The sequence below is a fragment of the Herpailurus yagouaroundi genome, unplaced genomic scaffold, assembly GCF_014898765.1.
Source record: "Herpailurus yagouaroundi ecotype Mexico unplaced genomic scaffold, PumYag 139, whole genome shotgun sequence".
NCBI classification, from domain to species: Eukaryota; Metazoa; Chordata; class Mammalia; order Carnivora; family Felidae; genus Herpailurus; species Herpailurus yagouaroundi.
The window spans coordinates 79980536-80005761 of NW_024412394.1; the positions used below are offsets into that span (position 1 = coordinate 79980536).

At 35.0% G+C, this 25226-nt stretch overlaps 1 protein-coding gene across 1 annotated transcript in view; it reads right to left on the reverse strand.

Moving 5' to 3' along the window:
• TRDN (triadin) overlaps positions 1-25226 on the reverse strand; it is a 403209-nt gene that overhangs the window by 135272 nt on the left and 242711 nt on the right. Inside the window, exons 14-19 of the mRNA XM_040474537.1 lie at positions 24196-24225; positions 14182-14211; positions 13213-13230; positions 10009-10041; positions 9862-9888; positions 7895-7921 (exon numbers count right to left, since the gene is read on the reverse strand). Of these exons, the coding sequence (XP_040330471.1) occupies positions 7895-7921; positions 9862-9888; positions 10009-10041; positions 13213-13230; positions 14182-14211; positions 24196-24225 (165 nt within the window). The remainder of the gene's footprint in view (positions 1-7894; positions 7922-9861; positions 9889-10008; positions 10042-13212; positions 13231-14181; positions 14212-24195; positions 24226-25226) is intronic.

The following is a 25226-nucleotide window of genomic DNA, read 5'->3' on the forward strand; positions in this document are numbered from 1 at the left end:
GAATATTTACAAATCTTTATTTATTCATTTTACTGACTTTTTATTTTTTGATGTTGTTCTCGTTGGCCACCTGTATTTTTATGTTTACTTTTATTTTCATTAGTATGTGTACGTATCCCCCTCACTCATATGCACTCAGCAGCTGAGCTCTAGGAACAACCACACAACAGGACTCTTCATGCCCCCCTCTCCCTCCATCCTTATGCCATAGACCTTGGGCTGTGAGAAAGATCAGATGTCAGAAGAGGCCTTCACATCATGTTCAGGCTTTAATTCTACCATATTAGATATCATGAGCTTTGCAATTTGAGCCTATGCAAGAAGTCATGTAAATAACCTCTTCCAGGCTGTCTTAAGACCCTGAGCTCCAGGACTATGCAGACCCCTGGCTGTTGTACACCTTCCAGATAAAGACTTTACACTAGTGGTTCTCAAACTTCAGCATGCATCTGAGTCACCCCGTGAGCTGTTAAAATGCAGACACAGCCCAAATGGTTTGTGATTCAAAGAATCTAGGGCATGTCCTGAGAATTTACATTTCTAATCATTTCCCAGGTGATGCTTATGCCTTTGGTCCAGACCATAGTTTGGAAACTGATTACCAAATATCCCCTAAGAGACCATCAAGCTGAATCCTTCTGTGATCCCCATTTGTGTTTACCTCAGTAACCACCATGAACCTAGGCTTCCGGCAGAAAACAGAGTTCACATTTCTCCTAAAAACAGATCCTTACCAAAGTCCTTCCAACTCTCCACTACAGTATATGCACCAGTATCCTCAGCCTCTATTCACAGCATGAGCTTTGCTGTCTTCTTTTAACCACCCCCTAGCTCCCTAAGGCCTCTGCAACTCTGCAAGCAGTCTTCTAAAATGGAGAATGTTTGTTTTCCCAACCCTTACATACCAAAGTGTCTATTATTTCTCAATGGTCGTTATCTCCTGGCTTTCCATAAATCTCATTTCCTTTGAAGTGTACACTATCAGTTTGTATCTGGCTTGATCCCTCCTCTTATTGTCATTATTGACCTTATACTCTAGCACCATCCCTCATTGAGTATTTTTGCACATAGTTGTCTTCCTCTACTATTGTGAGATTTCATTAAGAACCACTCTCAATCACGGTTGAGCATTAGAATAAGTTGGGGGCTATTACAAGTCTATGGGTGTCAGATGTAGTAGGTCTATGGTGAGCTATAGAGTTTTGAAAGCTTTGAGATTCTGAGTTAATGAATCTGAAAGGAGCCCTGGGTATTCATATATTTGGAAGCTTTCCAAGGTACTCATATTTAACTAGGATTGGGAGTCATACACACAGTTCATATGTATGCTTTATCTCTCATTTCCTTGACCTCCTCATTTAAAACAAAATTCCTGCCCCCTACCAACATACTCTTGGACTTTGCTTCCAAAACTTTGATCCCCCAAATCCTATTCTCTGGCACCATTCTTCATTTTACAGCTCACTTACTCAAGAATCTTTTCCAAATAAGGGCACCTGGGTGGCTCAGTCAGTGAAGCATCCGAATTCAGCTCAGGTCATGATCTGGCAGTTCATAGGTTCAAGCCCTGAATCAGGCTCTGTGCTAACAGCTCAGAGCCTGGAGCCTGCTTCAGATTCTGTGTCTCCTTCTCTCTCTGCCTCTCCCCTGTTCACACTCTGTCGCTCTCTCTCAAAAATAAACATTAAAAAATTTTTTTAAAAAGAACCTTTTCCAAATGGTATCTGACTCCATCAATACTTTTGTTCTTTTGACCTTACCCCTTTTTCACTGCTCCTGCTCATTAGTCTTATCAATATTTAAATGAGCCATGGTTAAATCATTCACTTAGTGATCTGCTTTTACAGTTACCAGTAGTTTCTCAGGCTGCTTTTAAACTGTTCGGTGGCTAAAAACACCAGAAATTTATTCTTTCAAAGTTCTGGAGGCAAGAAGTCCAAAATTAAGGTGCTGTCAGGGCCATACTCTGAAGCTATCTTGGAACTCTCATAGAAAGAATCCTTCCTTGCCTCTTGCTAGCTTCTGGTGGTTATTGGCAGTCCTTGGCATTTACTGATTTATAGCTGCCTCACCCCAATTCCTCCTTTTCTGTTCATATTATTCTCCTCCCTCTGTATGAATTTGTGCATCTCCAAATCTTCCTCTCCTTCTAAAGACACCAGTAATTGGATTCAGGGCCCACTCTAATCCGTATGACCTCATCCTAACTTGATTCAATCACACTCAGAGGTACCGACTTAGGACTTTAGGATATCCTTTGCAGTGACACAATTCAGCCCATGACACCCTCAAAACACAAAACTACTTTATGTCTGCCACCTGAGCAGCCATCCAAACTTGAGGAAGGCCCTCCTACTGCTTCAGGTCTCACTTGGGTTGTCACATTTCAGTAGTTAAGGGGAGTGTTCAGCACTGATCAGCAATACTAGCACAGACCTATGGAAATTGTTTTCCCATTCTAGACAACTGGTTCATGCCTTCTCCCCCCTCCTCAAACTTCCAATATCCTGCAGTGTAGAGGCAAGCTGCTGTTGAGAAATTCAGGTGGAAAATAAAAGCAGACTACACTACCTCCTGTTTTCACCACCTCACCAGCACATACCTGCGCCATTTGTTTTCCTTTCAATCCCAAAGGATGATGGGTCCCCACCCCAATTTAATACCAGTCCATCCTGCCTCCCTTCTCCTTCTGCCAAGTCAAGGTCTTTTTCTTGCAAATATTGCTTCTCTCTGCTACCGCATCAGTTTTCCACCTCAGTGACACTTTCACATCAGTTCAGAAACATAATATGTCACTCTTTGTAACTGCAGACAACCACATCCTTCACTTCTATACACCTCCCACCTCAGCTGCCTCCTCTCTCTGTGGTCCATCACAGCCTCCAGGGAGTTGTGACAGTGTCACCAATTCTGTTTTTTCACTCTGTTTTTTTTAAAACCTGACTAATTATGAAAAATATTATATAAATGAAAGATACAAAAGCATATAACATATGTGCGCACTTTAATGAATGGTAATAAAAAATGCATACCTTTGTAACATCCAGCAAGCTTAAGAAATAACATATCACCAAAGCTTTTGAAACCTCTTACTCATTCCACTACCTCATGCTTTTTCCTTCATCTCAGAATTATTATTGTCCTAAATTTTATATTAATCATTTTCTTATTTTTTAACACAGTTGTTTATTACATGTACTTATCTCTAAACAAAGACAAGACCATTTTTCACAGATTGAACTATATTGTTTAGTGTGATAACTTTATAAATATTGATTTATATTGTTTAATTCTTGTAATTTGCTTCTTTCAAAACATCATGTTGAGATGCAGTGTTAAAATAGTCACATACAGAGGCTCTTAGACTGGGGTAGCTCTAGAGATTTTGGTGGCTTATAGAAACAAACCAAAGCCAGAGTCTTCTAGATTTTTCTGGAACCTGAGAAACTAAAATTCAAGAGCAACTATCATGACATCCAAATAACTAAACCTTCCCAAACAAGGCAAACATTTAAGTTACAGCCAATTAAATCACTTCTTTGCTTTGCTTCTGTGTATTCTTAAACCTCTGCCCTAGATCCTGCCTATGGAGTACCCTTAACTAGTTTTCATTTTTGGCACTGCTTCAACATCGTTGTTTAACTTTTTATGGAAGCCATGTTGACATGAGTAGCTGTGGCTGATTAATTTTAACTGCTGTACAGTATTCCACTATATGTACATTCTAATAATTATATATTCATCCTTCTGCCAATGGACATTAGGTCATGTCTGATTTTTGTGCTGTTATAAATAATCCTGCTTTAAACATTCCCACACATGTCTCCTGGTGCACATGTTGAAGAATTTTCTTAGAAGTGAAATCATTAGTTCATAGCATTTTCTCATGTTTAATTTTTCCAGATAAATGCTACAATGTTCCCCCAAATTTTACATTCATACCAACAGTGTATGGTAAGTTTCCATTGCTTCATATGATTACTGTTCCCAGAATAATAATTTTCCTCTTTTTTGGTCAATCTGGCACATGTCCAATAGTATCCCATTGTGCTTCTAATTAAAATTCCATTATACTAAGAGACTAAACATCTTTTGATATGCTTATAAAACATTTGTGGGCTTTTTTTGATGCTTACCTATATCTTTTTACCCATTTTTTTCTGTCCACTGTTCTATCAATGTCTTGTATTCATTTTTAGAGTTATTTAATTTTTGCTACTCACTTCTTGTTACTTATGTGTGCTACAAATATCGTTTCCAAGTGTGTAGCTTGTATTTTGTTAGTATTGTATTAGTACTATTTTGAATTTATTCAGTCAGCCAGTCAGCCTCACACAATTTGAGTTGTGATATTATAATTTATTACCAAAATTGAGCAAGTGAAAGGAAGTGCTAATAATAATTATTCATACGAATATGAATATGAAGACTGTCTTCACCAATTGACATACATGGTCATACATGTCATGCAGTCTGTGTTCTAGACACACCTTATTGACATCAGAGCTATTGTTCAGGTCCATAGATATTTTCCCCCAGTAACTTCCATTACAGAGTAGGTAACTGATTACCAAAAGCCATGCCACTTTTCTAACTAATGTAAATTGTCCCCAAGTACTCTTCTAATAGTATACACCTAATGGATTCAAAAGGGACTTTTTCCCCCCTTTTTTTAAAAGCAATTTCTAGGGGCGCCTGGGTGGCGCAGTCGGTTAAGCGTCCGACTTCAACCAGGTCAGGATCTCACGGTCCGTGAGTTCGAGCCCCGTGTCGGGCTTTGGGCTGATGGCTCAGAGCCTGGAGCCTGTTTCCGATTCTGTGTCTCCCTCTCTCTGTGCCCCTCGCCCGTTCATGCTCTGTCTCTCTCTGTCCCAAAAATAAATAAACGTTGAAAAAAAAATTTTAAAAAAAAATAAATAAAAATAAAAGCAATTTCTACACCCAATGTGGAGCTCAAACTCATACCCCCAAAGTCAAAAGTCACATGCTCCACTGACTGAGCCAGTCAGGTGCCCCAAAGGAACTTTACTTTTAAATTCTGTGTATTGGTTTCTCCTGAAGAATCTTGACATGTATTAGTAGATCAAGCGATAATCATCTGACTCACACATTTAGGTATTGAAGTGTAGTTAAGGTAATAAAGACAGTTAGGCTTGGTGGCTGAGCACACACAAGTCAAATGCAGTGCTAAGATCAAAGGAAGAAAAATGCATGACTATTGACATTTCAATTAAAATTATTTAAAAAAATTAAAAATGACTGGACTTTGGAGCCTTTTTTTGCTCAAAATTCAGATTGACCAGAGGCTGGAAGAACATGCACACAGAATACATGATCAGAGCCCTGTGGTCCTTGATAAGAAGAAGGAAGTAATATATAGATATGTTTCCAAGGTCTTGAGGCACATTGGTCACTGAAGAGTTCTTGGAGGGAAAAAAAAAGGATATGATGTGGGAAAATATAGTTGCTAAGCATTGTGTACTGCATTTCCTCTTGAAGATTCACCAAGGAGAACATTAAAGACCTGAAATGACCTAGGGCTTAAAAATCTACTTATTTGGATCTTTTCCTGTTTGGAAATGGCTAATCATATTGTCAACCCCTATGTTGCTATCCAGCGTGTGGGAAAGCAGCTACAATGGACTGCAGAGAAGGGAATTGGGTGTGTTGAAGCATTTTTGTATGTCCTATGATAAAAGAATTTGTGTTGACTTGCAAAAATTGTAAATCTAAGTTTGGCATGCCTGCTAAGTCCAAGACAGTCTTCTTCCACCCACATAACCCCTGACACATAACTTTATATAGAGAGGTATTAAGTGCCCCTCCATAGTACTACCTTCTAGAATTTGAAATATTTTGTTTCCTTCAAGTTCATGGTATAATGACGACCTCCACCATGAACTAAGAGAGCTCCCGAGTTTGTCTGTGTCCTGCAGTATTTTTCCTACAGTGATTTTGATTTCCTCCGGCACCTAGAACAAATAGTTCCACACCACAAATTCAACCAACATTCTAGTTATTTCCTGGAATAAAGTGTTAATGACCAACTACCTTTTATTTTTCGATGGACTTGCACTAACCCTGTCAATCTCACCTCTCCTTTTTAATTTAACACCAAGCAATTGTATCACATAAATATTAAATTTATGTTAATTAAACTATACATCTCACTCTCATTTGCTCTCATAACTTAGGATACCATAAATCATATCCCAAATATTTAGGTTATATACAAAAAACTATGTGCACCATATTATATGAGGAATTTTCAAGAGTATTTGTAATGAAGAGCAATCTTTACCTTAGGCAATAAAGTTATTGCCTACAATAAAGTAATGGCCTACTGTGCATACCAGATGTGTAAAAATTCTTCTGTTGTATGGTTTCAAGACCGAAAAGCAACTCTTAGTTGAATAAATGGATGGTCACACTGTTAGTAGAGAATTTAAGCAATTTATGAATTATCTGTAATTAATTTTTGTATTGAGCAATAATGCCCATGTCAAGTCTAAATTTTTCAACTGTATGAAGAGTTGAGTATTAATTCTTTTGAAACTTTTATATTGGGTCTAAGATGATTTAGCAACTTAATTTGCTAATTTCCTGCAAAAGATGCTGATCTCTTCAAAACTTGATTGGATAGTGTGCCTCATAGATAGCAGAACTTAACAGGGCTGTTTTATTGCAAATCAACATTTTTATCTATATGTCACATTTTTCTGGGAAGAAAATGTTCATTTTTAGCAGTCTTCAATCTAACATTCTCTACCAGTGCTGCAAAATTATCAGTTTTGTCTTACATATTTTCTTGATTATGCATTTCTACAGACTAAGTATTAGCATGCTGAAGATTCCATAATACAGAGTTCCAATCAGCTTTACATTCAACTAAAAATTTTCATGAAAATATAAATAGAATTTTAGGTTCATGTTACACCTCTCAATCAAAGTCTGTAATGTCTATATAAACACTTCCAACTGTAATTTTTTAAAAGACATGCCCACCAAGTTACTCTCCATTATATTTCTAATTTTTCTCTGATATATCCACCAATGAAATACTTTATCTCAAAATCCTGGCACTAAATAAAACATGCATTTGTTTTATATATTAATACCATACCTATGCAGCTCCAAACCAAATGAAAAATATAATTATATTTATATAATGCAAAAAACTTAAGTTTTACAGTAAGTCCTGTATATCAATCTTAGAGAAGTTAAAGTATATTTTTTTCTGAAATCAAATATATGTCCTTATGCCTAAAATAACTTTCATTAATGACAATCTGTTAAGTACTTCATACAATTGAGAAAAACCATCAAAGACACCAGCATTTGTCCCTAAGCATGGAGTGAAAGCTACTATTGATGCAAATGTCATGGTATATTATAGTTATCTGTTAATATTCATAATCTGAGGATATAAACCCTAAAAGGAAATTATGATTTTATAAGAGCAATAGTTAAAGTTGTTGGAGGCTTCATTTCATTCAAGACACAATGTCTTTCACTGGTTGACAAATTATGTTGCCTGTTGGTTTGATCAAGTGATTAATTGTTAGGAAAATTAAGTCTGATGTGTTTAAGAAACTGAAGAGATCACTTATTCTGCAAAATAAGAAACAAAAATTATGAACCACTCAAAAAGGAGTTATGATCTGGAGAAATTAACATTTACAAATGAAAATAAATTTTAAGAAGAATAAATTCACAGAAAAGGGAAGTTTGAATAATTATGTATATTATTTCAGCACAACAAATATTAAAATCAAGAAACATTTGGTAAGCCAGCTTCAAAAATTAGCATTAGCATTGTCTATAAGCAGAAAACTTAAATTAGTAAGCTGGTGAAGTATGCTCTTTCTGTCATTTTAAGTTTTATTCAACATACTTGCTTTTATTTGCTTTTCACTTGGAGCTGTTAAAGACAAGAAATAACAAAATCTAAATTAATTACAAGTCCACTGTCTCTAACATAGTTTTAAGGTTATTTAAATTTTTTAAGACTATAACCTTGGAAACTAAGGAAGTACAGGTCTGTGCAGGAGAAAATTCCACACTGTTCCATTTTCTTTTATATATTATAAATAGATGCCATGAACATAGATATTTTTTATACTTATATATCTTCTCCCAACACAGAATGTTCACTCACAACTTATTCATTTTGTTTTGCATTTTAAATTAGCTAAGAATCTGATTGTTTTTACATACAAGTCAATGCATTTTACTTCAAGTGATATGAAAAGAACATAGTGAATTGATAAATTGTCCAATGGTTTCAATTTTTAAAATACATCTAATTACTGCAAAGCTGCTACACTGTAATCATACCCTGAAATGAACAGATAATGATTTTAAGCAATTTAAGTTACTGTATTTTGTCAAGTTTAATATTAGACAATAATGGTTAGCTATTAAAACTCTTGAAACTCATTACACCCATAGTCATTCTCTGTTTCTCCAGGTTTATATTTTATATATTTACATGATATATACTTTATTTTAGTTTTCTGCATATGTGCATAAATAAGAATATGTGTTATGGCCTACTTGTGGAAATGTTAATACTCTGTTCTCTGTAAGGTAAACAAAACAATTCCTTCCCAAAGGATAAGTAATATCAACATTAATGTGAAATGGTGAAGTATGTGATCATTTCATCTTGGAAATTATTTAAACCTCATTCCCATTTAATTTTTTAATGTGATTATTCTATTTGGTGTTGCTCATTTCATGCAATAAACCATTATCAAGTGCTTACTGTGTGCCTGGCATTAAAATAAGCACTCTAATTTCTGACCATATATTAAGTGCTATTATAAAGGAAAGAACTAAATGGATTTGGGTTGTCTGAGGAAGTTTTACAAACTCAGAAGAATAAGAAGTATAGCTTTGAACCTGGGTTTTCTGTGGTCTGTGTTGGAGGGTAGTAAATAGTTGAGCTATATTTGTATGGGTATTTATATAGCACTGAATACATGCAATTTCCATTCAAATACAATAAAATGGGAGGAGAAAATAATGGACATTATATGAATTTATGGCCACACACACACACACACACACACGAAAACTCAATGAAGTTCCTTGAGTAGAAATTTGAAGGCAAAAACAAAAGGTAATATTTTAAAATTAAGTCAATAAAATAAGTTTAGAAACTTGCGTTTATTTTCCTTTGAAATAACTAATTGGCAGGCTAAATGCTAGAAACCTTTAAGAAAACCATTGGTATTCATACTTACTGCATTTTTAGAATTGTTTGTATATGTGTTTTACTGATTGTCTGATTCTCAATTCAATTTTCCCCCATTAGAATGTAAATATATTGAGGGCAAAATCTACCTCTACTTTTATTGCAGCTCCCCTGAGTACTCAAGAAATGTCATTAAGTAACATTTTGAATAGGGAGAGAGTAATTGCTGGAATTGAATATTCCGTATTTTACAGGTAAAACAATATTGGATGCACTTATAGAAAGTGGTTTTTCTTTTGTTTTGTATTGGGTTTTTTTGTTTTTTGTTTTTTGTTGTTGTTGTTTTTTACACTAAACACTGCTCTGAAAAATTCACTGGGGAACTTAGGAAGCTACTGATTCAGTCAGTCCAGGAAGGAGCTGGAGATACTGCATTTCTAACAACCTGGTGTTGCTGGCTCACAGACATATATTGGGTAGCAAGAGTGTAACAAATTATTTGGCTTTAATTTTCAAAAACTTCATTGGTGCTAACTCTGTGTCAAGAACTTGAAAAGACTATGGGATGGAAGGATTTCCTACCCTTTCTTGTCATAAGGCTGCAACATTAATAAACATTGCATATAGGGTAGAAAGAACCCAGCAACATCAGACTAACTCACCTGAATGTTCCTTCTTTGATGACTTTGCTGTATCAAAGAAAAGAAAAAAAAAAGTCAAAATTCCAAGCCATTCTATGGCAATTCAGTATTCAATTGCAAATTAAGTAACAATATGAAAGTAAGATAGAGGAATTTAAAAACAGTTACCTGGTTCCACATGTTTTTCTTTCTTTTCCTGTTCTGAAAGGAACAATATTATCATTATTATTATTATTACCATCATTATTATCATTCCAATTTTATATGTCATAATTTAATTGCTTTAACACAAAGAAACATGTATGTGCTAATGCTGGGCTCAACAACTGATAATTGCTATGAAAAGACTAAGACTGTATATTTAAATCTTTCCTCTCTTTCCCTCACTGAGTTCCTGCACCGAACAGCATAAAAATATTCTACATAAGAGCAATTCTTCATGATTAATAAAGAAAATTAAATAGGGTCCATAAAGGATGGAAAATAATTAATTTCCTATTGTATTAGATCAACATCAAATAAATTTGGGATTAAAAAAGCACAAAGGATAATTATTGCAGCTGTTTTAAAATAATTTTCAGATAAAGATGGACAGATTCCATATGGACTTCCTCTTCGAAGGTGAAATCTTCTTATATTGAAAAGGTATTTGTTTAGTTAAGTCAAAGACTTTGCTGAGAACACCAAAATAGACTGAATTTTCAGTGGAAAGCAAAACACACTCCCCTTGTTTTTAGGACAAATGCTCCATATAGGGTCCTTTTTAGATAGTGTTTCTTTTTAAGAATCTACTCTTGTCAATATTGTGTGAGGCAAAGTGTTATTCTGGCCTCAAGAGTAAGATGGCATTTCTATTATAATAAGCACTAATTTTATATAAAGTGCAAGTACTAATTTTATATGGAGTGTTATTATCTGCAATCCTTTTTTTCCCCTTGACAAGCTTGTCAAATTAATTTAAAAGAAGATTTTCAAGAAATGTTTTAACATAGGTATATTATTATCGGATTTTTTAAAGAGAAGGTATGTGAAGATTTCTTAAGTTTCATTCAATGAATACATTTTGGAGACTGGGAGATGTTTACGTTGAAAGAATTCTAAGAACTGTATTTCAGAAACAGAGTGCCATCAAATCTCTCTGGTGATCTCATGAGCTTCTCAAGTGTATAATTTGTTTATCAAGAGTGTAGTCATGTTAAGTATAAAGAGCAGTTTACCCACTCACAAGGTTGCATCCAGGCAGTAAAACAAATAAAACAAATGACTTGACCAAGTGTTACAAGTCAGAAAGCAGACCCTTAGGTGATTTAGCTAAAATTAAAGACAGTAAGAACATTCCCAAAAGTTGTTTGAAAAACATGGAGTAATTAAATATGTTGCTTAATTTACTGTGGGACCGAAGCACCAATCATGTAACATTTCTAAGAAATTTGCAAAGTGATGACCATCAAAAACATAGTGGGAGTAATCTGGGTATGCATCAAAATTCAATCCCGGCAATATGTGAAATTTCAAAGTAAAACAAGGGGGCTTTCCAATCAACATCAGAAAGCCTCATACAAGCAAAAAAATACCTGTGCTAATTTGGAACAACATGAGGAAAAATGCTGTTGAGAGCACTTATATGGGATAATTCAGGATGTAATTATTGAATTATTTTTAATAAATATAAATTTATAAAACTGCCAAATCATATCTATGATTGATTTTTTTTACTTTTTATTTTGAAAAAATTATAGATCATGAGAATTTTCAAAACTATGTATAGGAAGGCTCCATGTACTCTTCACTGTTTCCCTACCATGATTTTTTTTTTTAACTAAAGAAAAAACTTCTTAATTGTGACAACTAGAAAAGTAAAAGCAAAATAAGAATATAGGGTTAGAGATGTGTAATTGAATAAAACAATCTTAAAGACAAAAAAATGAAATCAAACAAATTAAAAGATACAACATTAACAACAATAAAAGCCAAGTCTAGATGATAAACCAGAATAAATAAGTTAATTTAGAAATAATTAATAGTTGTTTAGAGGAAAATTTGTTTTCTTTTTCTTATTACTGCCCAAGTCACAATCCACTGAATTTCTCAAGGAAGGAAGCAGTTGGGATGTAAATGAATGCCTGGGAAGGCATTTTTTTCTTAAATTAAATCTACCAATGCTCCCGAGATTGTCAAGGAGACACAGTGTGTCTGCAGGATCTTTTAAATTATATAGACTGCAATAAACCGAGGGCCTTAGGGTTATATATGTGTGTATATATATGTGTGTGTGTGTGTGTGTGTGTGTGTGTGTGTGTGTGTATTTATAATTTAATATCATTTTTCAAATCTCTGGTTGTCCTTCATTTTTCTGCTGGTGCAATGGTTTATACAGTGTTTCTGTTTCCGTGTGCTTGTGCTCATCAGCAGCAGTGCGCTCACATAAATCTGAAACTGAAGGAACACATACTTCTCTATAGATAGATTGCTCCCCCTGGCTGAGTTGCACTATAATTTCATGATTCATCCCACAGTGCATTTAGAGCATTTTATGACACAGAATGCCTCAGCATCCTAACCTTTTACAGTACCAAAACATACATAAAATTTTCAAAAATGGTATGTATTTTAAAACAGATGTTTTTTAATATCACTGGGATCCTGAAAAGCTCTACATTCTGGGAATGTGATGATTTTTAATAGCTGATCGAGTAGGGTTAAGTTGGGGCTTTTTGTTTCCATTTGTTCAATATATCAGCATTTCTTCAGAGGAGAGCGTATATTTGCAAAAGATACAACCTCAAGGTATCTGGCTTTACTGTTAGCAAACAGCTTTAACACAGTGTTAAAGCAGCAGTAGATGCTGCCTAAGGGATGGATTTCAAGCAATGCTATTACACGGAGCTCAGGTGCTTATAAGGGTAAATCATGTTAAGAACAAAATGTCATATATATATAATATGAACATACCAAAATATTTATGGATTGCAAGAAGAAAGATAATGAGAAAGAGGTTATGAAACCAGCCTGAAAAATAAATTCTATTTGGTCTTTTTTAAGGACTGAGAATTTACCAGGTTACAGGAATTATATTTACACTCACAGTTTTGGTTAATGGAATGAAGTTGTATTTTTAGTTATGTGGCTGTGGATAATATTATTAGATGATTGTATGAATTTGGCAATGGACTTTGAGAATGATTGCCATGGTTTTCAGTCCCTCTGACCCTCAGGTTGTGTACTTTTTCATACCGACAGAAAAACAACCAACAGAGTTCACATGCATAAAACAAAAAAAGAGATTCAAAACTGCAAGTCTATCAGCAGGCCAATAATGATAGTAAAGAGAAAAAACATATACACAAATATACTTTGCATGTATTTCCTTACTTTTTCCCTTGGGTTGTTCTGTTGGAAGAAATAAAAAACAAAACAAACAATTGCTCTTAAAACTTTTAAAGATAAAACTGCTCTCCGAACATATGGACTAGACTATAATTTTTCCAGCCCCTTTCCCATTCTCTTTCTTTAAATTTCAGTGTTGCTCTGAATTACTGGCAATTACTGTAGGTATTTCCATAATTTGCGTGCAAAACATTGTGTGACAATAAATTGACTTAGAATTGCACTGTTTAATCATTTTCAGTGATTTATACCTTGCAGACTTCTTAAACACAGGTGAACACGTAAACCCATATGAACAAATACAAAAGAAACAGGTTTACTTGCCAGATGAGTTATGATTCTATTCAAGACTTAAAGTAATGATTCAGTTCCTAATTGATGCTGGTGTTTCCAAGATTAAGTGAATTTATGCTTTCTTTTTTTATTTTCTTTTTTTTTTAATTTTTTTTTCAACGTTTATTTATTTTTGGGACAGAGATGGAGCATGAACGGGGGAGGGGCAGAGAGAGAGGGAGACACAGAATCGGAAACAGGCTCCAGGCTCCAAGCTGTCAGCCCAGAGCCTGACGCGGGGCTCGAACTCCCGGACCGCGAGATAGTGACCTGGCTGAAGTCGGACGCTTAACCGACTGCACCACCCAGGCGCCCCTATGCTTTCTGGTAAAATAAATGCTTGATACTGAACATTATACAATTTCTTGTCAAGAAAACATTTCTTTGAAAACAATTATTGTGAAAGGTAAACATAGGTAATATTTATTTTTTATTTTGTTAAATATTTCTAATAGCAATATTGTCAGAAAAGATTTGACTTTCATTCTCAATCTTTTTCTCTCTCTCCCCTTCTCTCCTTATCCTATATGTAGTTTTTTTCTTCTACAATAGTCCTTGAAGGATAAATGTAATTTGGGGATTCATCAAATATAAGACAGAGAAAGAAAATATTTCCAATACCTTCTATAGTTGTTTTTGTTTTCTTAGAATCTGAAAACACAAAGATAAATTATTGATAAAGCAGATATGATAAATCAAAAATTTATTGGTTTACAGTAAAATGCCTAACACTCTGAAGTAATCTTCAATAAAATGCACTGATTGCATGATATATTTCTAGAATATGAGGCTTAAAGAGAAATTACTCTGTTTTTGAGTAGATGAGTATTAGAGTGAGGTAGTACATAAGAAATTTTCTGAAATATAAATATTACAAAAAAGAAAAGAGATAAAAAATATCCATATATGATTTGCACAGAGATTACATTGTGCCTATCAAAGCTGGTAACTCTTTCATAGAAAGTCAAACTGAGAAAATATATGGTCTGTTCCCATAAAGATGGGCTAAAGCCCATGAATTTAGTCTGAAGTTTCAATTGTTCAGTCTGGAGCCACCCAGATGACCTGCTTTACACTCTTTGAGCAATCAATATATTTACAATACAAATATTCAATTATTGCTGTGAAACAAAACAGGTTGAGGTTGTCACATAGGTTACTGATGAACACATCATCATTCTTCGTAGCTGCCATAAAGTAATAATTAATGTGTATTCAATAGTCAACAGGCATCTGTTTTATTTGTCTTTTGTGTGTTCAGTTTAATTATGAAAAATTTTACTATTTTTTAGTATTTAGACCATGCAACTTTCTGTTCCTATCACTTGAAAATACAACGAGAGGTGTTGATCCCATTTTACTTTAGTATAGAAGCATCTGAAGTTTCTGCTTAGAAATATTTATTTTTTTCCATGTTTTTATTTTCTTTACCTCTTCTGTAAATTAACTTTGAAATTTTCTGGATATTACTGAAATTACAATTATAATAAGGAACTATAAATTGATCATTGGAAAAGGTAGACAAACTGTTTTTGGGCTGATAATTATATGCTTTAGAACTGAGAACAGTAGACATTCACTAATAATATGTAAGCTAATGGATTTGTGGGCCATATAGGAATGTAGTTGGGTCCATGATATTACTTCCACAATGAAGTAATGGAGCTAAAATGTTTAAAGATGACAATGAATAGGAGTTTATCCACAAAAAGCAGTTACATGGTCAACTGAGTTGTTTTAAGAAAAAATGATAACCAATGACAGTAATAGTGTTGTAAAAGTAAAAACTCACTTTCATAGAAGTATAAGCTAGAAACACATTTTAGGAAGGCAACTGGAGAAATAACCTAGAAAGTCATAAAAATGAGCATGGTTTTGATACAGTAAGTCCACTACTAGAAATCCAAAGAGAAAAATGGAAAATTATCATAAAAATATACATAGAGACTTTTCCATGAAATTGTTTTATATTTCTAAATAATGGGAATATTAAACGGTACCCTCTGAACAGTAGTGGAACTCCTAAAGAATTAATAGGATATCCACATAATAGAAAAATACAGTCATTAAAATGATATTTTTGCAACCTGTTTCTCATTTTTCTGTAATAAGAGTATGTTTCATGTACACACAAACCTTATGAAAAATAATAAGTACTTGGAATAAAGCATTTACTTATAAGTAAACATCTATTAAGCATTAGTATGCCCAGCATGGCACAGTATAAAGAATATTAGACTAGATTTTTCTTAATATCCTTCCCACCCCCTCAAAAAATAGTTTCTTGATATTTAGTTTCTCATCTGGAACTGTAATTGAGTACGCTAAATTTATTATCTAAAATGTGCTTTACAAGGACGCCTGGGTGGCTCAGTCCATTGGGTATCCAACTTTGGCTCTTCATGATCTCATGGTTCGTGGGTTCGAGCCCTGAGTTGGGCTCTGTGCTGACAGCTCAGAGCCTGGAGTCTGCTTCAGATTCTGTGTCTCCCTCTCTCTCTGCCCCTCCCCCAAGTGCTCTCTTTCTCTGTCTCAAAAATAAAATAAAAACTTTTTAAAACTTTTGAAAAAAGAATACAATTGAAAATCAAGTTTGGAAAGATCGGTGGGACAGAGGATGAAATGTGGCAGATAAGAAGATTATTTCCACCCCACCCCTATTCTTTGACTAGATGCTGGCATGGGGGAGGTGTGGAAAGCTAAATACAATATTTAGCTGTGAAATGTCTGCTGTTTTAACCTGCATTCTTTCACCCTCATAATAGGAATTGGTAATATAATGTATTATATATCAATTGTACTGAAATGAAAGAGTAAACAAATCATTTGAAGTCCAGGATCAGATCAGCATAGAATTTATTCAGATAAAGTAAAGTGTTTCATGAAGAAGAAATGTAACAAAATTATAAGCCACAATCTAATCAGGTAAATCTTTCAAAAGTTCACTACATTTGTTCTATAAACTGGGAGCTATAGTGAAATTAACTTGAAGTACCATTTTAGAATCATGTTTTGGGGTTAGGAGTCAACACAGCAGGAGACTTCTACAAGTAAAATACCTGAGCAACCAAAAACATAATGCTTGGAACTGAAAGATCACATACGGACCCTGAAAAGCTATTAGTACTAGCCATTAATACTCAGGCTATTAGGCTTCATTATACCCTCTGAGCATTCTGCTGAAACAGCTTAAAAATATGATAAAGGCTTACTAAGTGAATATACTTCCCTAAAGACCATATGCCCAATAATCTGAACAACAGTCTTTTATTAAGAACATCAAGACTCACAGCAGCTGTGATTTAAAAGAAGTGATGTGTTAGCAATCTGTTTAATTCATCATTCACTCATTGCTAGCGATGCACAGTAGTGTCCCTCATCTGGGGCGGGGTGGCAGGGTACATTCCAGACTCCCAGTGGATACCTGAAACTGCAGATAGTACCAAACCCTGTATATCCTATGTTTTTTTCCTCTATATGCATACCTATGATAAAGTTTAATTTATAAATTAGGCACAGCAAGAGATTAGTAATAATAATAATAAAATAGACAAATTATAACAGTATACTGTAATAAAAGTCATGTGAATATGGTCTCTCTTAAAATATCTTACTGTACTGTAGTCACTCTTCTTGTGACAATGTGAAATGATAAAATGCCTGTGTGATGAGATAAAGTGAGGTGAATGACATAGGCATTATGATTGACGTTAGACTACTATTGAACTTCTAGCCATGTGTCGGAAGGAGGTTCATTTGCTTCTAGGTGGTGGTTGACCTCAGGGGATTGAAACTGCCAAAATGAAGCCACGGAGAAAGGGGGACTACTGTATCTGGTATGGTCTACTATATTCCTAGGTGATGCCAGAGAAAAATGGTATATCAGTTTCATTGAAGGGAAAAATTAATTCTACATAGTCTAATAATGCAGATGATGAAGTATTCCATTTTCTTTGTATAACTTGCCCCATTGACACCTTTACTCAGTTACAATAACAGATATTTTATATTTTGCTTTGTTTTTCAATATAATCTCCCTTCAGATCTCAATTCTGAAGCCCTAGAACCTATAATTCTCACATGCATTCAGCTCTCCTCGCTCTTGTTCTAGCTATAATAAATGAGAAATGTAATCCAGCCCATTCTCAATGAAACTATGTCCTTCAGAAGATAAACTGTGTTGGAGAACTCAAAGGCTTTCCAGCCCCTAAGAATTCATAAGTGAAGCTAAGTTTAAATGAATGGGATCTACCTAGATGTGTTAGTGCAACCCAAGTAGCAGTTAGTGATCAAAATGTACCTACGATGAAATTGTCAGTTTTTGGCTATGATTTCTCAGACCTAAAAATCTCCCTGGAATATAACTTCCAATTATAATTAAAAAAAATTCTTCCTTCCCTGGGATGAATAGCTACTCATATTTCTTGCGGCTCTCATATTGATCTTAAGAGTCCTAGATACTATTGATTCATTCACAGAATAAATATTTATTAAGCAATGTGATAACTGAGGAAATGTGTTAGTCCCAATAGAAGATAAAACTGACTTAGACATGGTGTCTTTACTCAGAAGTTTTAAAGTCAATTAGAGTAGACGGAATTTGGAAACTAGTAATATGAAGTACTAGGTGGCAAGAAATAAGCAATGGTAGGGAGGTATAAATAAATTCTAATGGAAGATTATAAATGAAAAAAGAAACTATATTTAATTGAGAGGGTCAGACAGATGTCTTAGAGGAAGTAGAATTTTTCCTGAGCCCTAAAATCATTGAATAAAACGTTGAAGGAAAAGGAAGGGATAAAGTCTACTATGATGACAGCAGAAACAAAGGCAAGATAGCAGGTTCTATGTTAAAAGTTGAGAATGACTTGGTATAGAAATATGTAATACATAAAGAAAGAAAGTGGATAGAAGTATAGGGAAAAGATTCCACCATGGTACCATGATGGTTGTGCACATATCCATATAAGCCATACAGGCCAAGTTTTAAACCATAGCTAATGTGAGTCTCTGTGGAATGCCTCATGATCTTTCCGGAACATAATAGGATGGGAGGCTGTCATAGGCAGCCTCTTATTGCCTCCTGAGTTCTCCTGCCTAGAACCCTTGAGAATAGAATTGCACACCATAAACCATGTGAGTGTATGTGGTCTAGCATTGGCTCCTCACCACTGAAATGTTCTTAACTTGTGTTGCATTCTCTGGCCTCTTTTTGGGGGTGTCATCATTTTTTGTTGTGTACGACAAGAACCATGACGTGCTGACACCTTCAGATACTGTTACTTTTGCTGACCATGAAAGTAATGAATTGTCTCTATCTCAAGAGGGCTCATTGTATCTTTACTGGTGGAATTATTTAGGCCTTGGCTTTGACTTTGCCTAGCTGTGTGCATGACAGGAGGTCAGAAAACAGACCATAAGGACTTGGATTATAGGTTAAGACATGTAGACTATATTTTGTGGTTGAGGTGAAACTACTGAATATTTTAAGTAGGTAAAAACAGGAAAAATTTTATGAAGCCAATTGAATATTTTGGAGGAAAGTATTAGAGAAAATGTTATAGGCAGGATTATTACTTAGGTTAGAGATTCTCAAACTTTTCATCTCAGAAATCTTTTAACTTCTTCACAATTTTAAAAGATCCCAAACAGCTTTTATTTATGCAGTTTCTATCCATTGATACTTATAATTTTAAAAATTAAGGTTGAAGGGCACCTGAATGGCTCAGTGGGTGAAGTATATGGCTCTGGATTTAGGCTCAGGTCATGATCTCCTCGTTGGTGGGTTCAAGCCCTGGTTTAGGCTCTTCATTGACAGTCTGGTGCCTACTTGGGACTCTCTCTGTCTCTGTCTCTCTCTCTTTCTCTCAAAATAAATAAATAAACCTAAAAATATTAAAATTGAGAAAAATTTAAAAAATATATTTGCTTATGTGCTTATTAAAAAAGAATAGGGGTTGGGGCGCCTGGGTGGCTCAGTCGGTTGGGCAGCCGACTTCAGCTCAGGTCATGATCTCACCGTTCGTGGGTTCGAGCCCCACGTCAGGCTCTGTGCTGGCAGCTCGGAGCCTAGAGCCTGCTTCAGATTCTGTGTCTCCCTCTCTCTCTGACCCTCCTCTGCTCATGTTCTGTGTCTCTCTGTCTCTCAATAATAAATAAATGTTAAAGAACAAAAAATTAAAAAAAAAAAAAAGAATAGGGGCGCCTGGGTGGCTCAGTTGGTTAAGCATCCAACTTTGGCTCAGGTCATGATCTCATGGTTTGTGAGTTCAAGCCCCACATCGGGCTCTGTGCTGACAGCTCAGAGCCTGGAGCTTGCTTCGGTTTCTGTGTATCCCCCTCTTTCTGCCCCTCCCAGGCTCATGCTCTGTCTCTCTCTAATAATAATTAAACGTTAAAAAGTTAAAAAAAAGAATAAACATGTTACATGTTAACATAAATATTTTTATGACAAATATATTTTCCAATACAAAAAAAATGGTGAGATAAGTGACTTTGTTCTACATTTTTGTGAATCTTATTAATGTCTAGCTTAATGAGAAGATGGTTGGATTTGCATATCAGCTTAAGTATTCAATCTGTTGCAGAATCGCAAATTATGTAGCCTCTGGAAAATGCCAGTGCATACTCATGGGAAGATGAGAATGAACAAGGCACACGATGACTTCATGTTTTTACAAAAATAGTTTTGACCTTGAGGAACCACTGAGAGGGTCTCCGGGACCCCCAAGAGTCCTTGACCACATTTTGAAGACCTGTGACTTCAGAGATGATTACCCTGGTCCACATGAGAAGTTAGAAAAACTAATGTGAGATCACAAGCGGCAATGTGAGGTGAAAGCTAGAGGGCTGGAAGCTGTGAATGAAGATAAGCCATTCTAATTATTTTAGACAAGATTAAACCAAAGAGAGTTCAACCAAATTAAAAATTCTAGAAGACAAAATGCCAGGGGCAAAGGAGTAACAGTGATTGAAGCTTACCCCAGAATTTGAGTCTCCTCGTCTACAAGGAGAGTGGGGCAATGACATAAGAAGAAATAGAGAATAAGCACATTTTATAGTGAAAAATGCAATTTAATGGAACTTGACTTTGAGAACTAATGGAAAATAAGAAAGAATATGTGTTAACAGATAACAAGTAAAATGTCTGTAAGGGGAGAAAGAGTGGCATACAAGGGAAATTTCAGTAGAAAAGGGCTTGCAAAAGGACCCCAGTTGAATATTCAAAAATGTCACTCCACTTAAGCTAAGATATGGTTGCTCTGATGCCCAAAGTCCAAAGAACAGTAAAAGTGATGGGCAAAGCTCAGTGCAGCCAAGGGTCTCTCTTCTTAAGGTTTCTAAAAGAGACTTGATGGGACATAGGGGGATAAGATCTTAAGATGAAAAACAAATCTTCAGAGTTCACTATGCAAGAAACCCTTTGCCCCCCGGTGCACAGATCATTGGTATGCACTTTTGTTTCTGCATTTTATAATTCACTAACGAAAGAACTTCACAGAACGTTCTAATTAATTCTTAAAGCCCTCCTCATTCTCTTCTTCTCTAGGAAAGCTGTCAACCATTAATATCTTTGAATTATACCCCAAAAGTTTGCATGTGAGTAGAAATAAACTTTGTATAAGGAAAATGTTGAAAATCCAAATTGTATCTGGTTATTTGTACTAACTATGTCTCATTTGGATAAACGTGTGCTTCCTGTCTCTAGGAAAAGATTGCAATAATCTTATTGAGATTATAGAAAATAAGAAACAAGAGCCAAGAAACTTATGTCCATATACCTCTCAGCCCTGCTTAACAGGAGAAAGGGAAATAGAAGCTCATGAAACAAAATCAAATGGCTGGCTAGAATAGCTGGACATTGAGTCTGTTCTCCATTTATACACTGGAAACAATGAAAATTATTCTAGATAGCTTTTTTCTTAAACATCGTAATATTCACAATTACAAAACTTTTCCAAATAAGAGATAAAAGATAATCCATGAAACTCTTTGAAAACACCAATAATAATAATAATAATAATAATGATAATGATAATACTACTACTAATAATAATAGGGGTATGTAATTTATACATTTTATAGTTGGTGGTGGACACTGGATCACTTGAATCTCCATGGCAAAGCTCTACCCAAGCTCTCCAAGCTCTTCCAAATATTTCATACTGATTACAAACAATTTCTCAAAAAAAGAAAAAGAAAATGAGGCAGCAAATTCAGGGAAAATAGAACAAAAAAATCCAGGAGCCATAGCAATGAGAAAAAAGAATCATATATAGCCTAAAGTTGTTCAGTTAGTAATTTGACTACTGTTGTATATACCCAAAAGTCTTTTAATAATTTGGTTTGAATGCTAACAAATGGAAAAATAACTGTTCATATTATTCTTTTTCTTAACTTAAATGGTAAATTGTTCTTTATTCCCAAGAAAGAATGGTGGGAGAAAGATTAACATTTTTGAGTAGTGTCTTATCAAAGTAGTTAACATTTTGAGTACTGTCTTATCAAAAACTTACTACCTCTTTTTTTCTTGTAACATATCTGTATCCTCATCACAGTGTTGATCATGTAAGTGATATAATTTCCAGAATATACTGAAAGATTTGCTATGTGTACATGCGTAATTAATACTAATTTCAATCTCTTGAAAACAAACATACTAATGTGTCTTTTTAGGCTTTATTATGATACCATCGTTTTTCTCTCTCTGAACAAATAATGACCAATTAAAATATTTTTTCTGTCTCATATCCATGAACTCTTAGATTCTTGTTTAATAGAAGCAGAATGTGACTCCCAAACTATGATTATGCAAAATTCTGATGATACTAAATATTAAATATAACACTTGTTTTGCATTTTTCTCAAATTACATAACATTAATTGGATACAACTGTCATTTTCAAAGTTGGCAATGATTGCTTGTATCTTCATACTATTTTTACTAAGAAAATAAGCCTGGATTAATAAACAGTGGTGATATTTAGATCCTGTCTAAGTATTGTCAGAGTGCATAAGAAGTACCTCTCTAAATAAAACCATTGTGACTGAGATGACCTTAGTATTTCTCTTAGCTTGACTAAATTTTAGACATGTTATAGACCCTCGATTTCCCTTTTATTAGTACATTTGCTTTAGAAAACTTGCAATTGTAATTTTTTAAAATTTTTTAATGTTTATTTATTTTTGAGAGAAAGAGAGAGACAGAGCATGAGGAAGGGAGGAGCAGAGAGAGAGGGAGACACAGAAACTGAAGCAAGCTCCAGGCTCTGAGCTGTCAACACAGAGCGTGATGCGGGGCTCCAACCCACAAACTATGAGATCATGACCTGAGCCAAAGTTGACACTTTGACTGAGTCACCCAGGTGCCCCTAGAAAACTTGCAATTGTACATTCTTTCCCTGTTCCTTTGAAATATAAATTGTCTATACCGAGAAGTATCTTTCTCAGGACTGATGAAGCATCCTTTTGAAATGTAATCATCAAAGGACACAGTGCCACTGTCTCCCAATCTCTATGGGAAGGTAGGAGCCTAACTTCAATAAGCAACAACTGGTAACACAGATGGCCTAATCACAATGACTCGCACCCCATGCCCCAACCACCCTGTGTCCTCCAGTACCTTTCCACTAGCTAATCTCAGAGCTTTAAAATTCTTAGGCTTTTTGTTTCAGTGGTGTTGAGAGTTCAACTTCTCCTATTACAATGGACTTGAGTCCTATTGCAAGAGTCTTAAATAAAATCTTCCTTACCTGTTAAATTCTATTGGGTGCAAGTTTTCTTTGACAGCAAGAATATTTTACTCCATCTCAGGACATTCTGACAAAAGGAGGTGGTGTGCAGGGGATGGACTATAACTTATTTGCAACTTAATAGACCAAAGTAGCATCAGTTGCTGGTTAGTGTCAGAGATTAGTGGTTAATAGAGTAAAAGTTCTGAGATTTTGAGAGGTTATGTTTTATCTCCTTTATCTTGAGAGAGATGAGATTTAAAATTTATTTTTGAGGGGCAACCTGGGTGACTCAGTCGGTTAAGTGACCAACTCTTGATTTCGGCTCAGGTCACGATCTCATGGTTTGTGAGTTCAAGCCCCACATTGGACTCTGTGCTGACAATGAGGAGCCTGCTTGGGATTCTCTCCACTACTCTGACACTCATGCTGTCTCTGTCTCTCTCAAAATAAATAAATAAATAAACATGGGACACCTGAGTGGCTCAGTCAGTTGAGTGTCTGACTTCAGCTCAGGTAACGATCTCATGATTCGTGGGTTTGAGCCCTGCTTCAGGCTTTGTGCTGACAGCTCAGAGCCTGGAGCCTGCTTTGGGTTCTGTGTCTCCCTCTCTCTCTGCTCTTCCCTCACTCATGCTCTGTCTCTCTCTGTCTCAAAAATAAATGAACATTGAAAAAAATTTTTTAAATAAATAAAATTTTTTAAATGAAAAAAATTTTTTTGAAAAGTAGTTCACCCATTTACATGAGGTAAAGTACAAAAATACATTCATGAGAAATGTATACATAATATAGTTCCAGTTATCCAAAGGAAATACAGACAAGATTGTAGTCAAAACTCAACTCTGAATTTTGGTAAATTGTTTACATAAAAGGCATAGTGGAATTTTTGCATTAAACATACCTTCCTTCTTTTCATCTTTTTTAGCTGTTGCTGAAATAAGATAAATAAAATCATGTTAAGACATAGTAAATGATCATTCTTCAGAATACTCCTGGGAATATGAGAAAGCATTCCATGTATTTATAAATTGAGTGGATATCTATGCACAAATTAATCCATCCAAATCTGCAATAAGAGAATAACCTGAAAATATTATTTCATATGAGTGTTTTTTAATAACTCAGATATAAGCATAAAACCAAAAAAGAATTAAAAAGTATGTCATAACATAGACAGAAGTCAAATTAAGAAGTACAGTATAGTGTAGTATAAGTTCATCTTAGGTTTGAAATTGTTATATCTGAGAAAACCACAAACACTTCTAGAAGAATATGAATAGATCTATGCCCAAAATGAAAGTAATATTTTATAAATTATCTCTGCCTAACTACTAAGAAATTGTATACCAGTTTATTATACACATTTACAGTAGTTGTGTTTAAAAGGTACCATTTCAGCAAGGGGTAATGACAGTCCCTCCCTCCTTTCAGCAAATGTATGCCACCTTTACACGGGGAAAAGGCATAGCACATTTTAATCATCTTTGAATTTTGACTTCCTCTGTGGTGGATTTCATCTAATCCTGGATCATGAATCTAAATCTGGATCTAGGTTGTAGCATGTGTTTGCTACCAAAAACACGTAGGGTTAGCTGGGGATTGCTCCAAATAGGATGACTCCTGGTTTTGTGTAAAGTTCATTCAGGAGCCAAACCCACTCAAAGAAACCTTAGGTCACACAAGTTGAATCAGAGACTGTGCACATCTCCTTAAAGTAATCCTGCCTGAGTGAATTAGAATTTGGGGGACTGGTGCACCTGGGTGGCTCAGTGGTTTCAGTTCATGGTTCAGTGAAATTGAGCCCCAAGTGGGCTCCATGCTGACAGTGCAGAGCCTGCTTGAGATTTTCCATCTCCCTCTTTTTGCCCCTTCCACTCTCTCTCAAAATAAACAAATAAACTAAAAAAAAAAAAAAAAAAAAAAAAAAAAAAA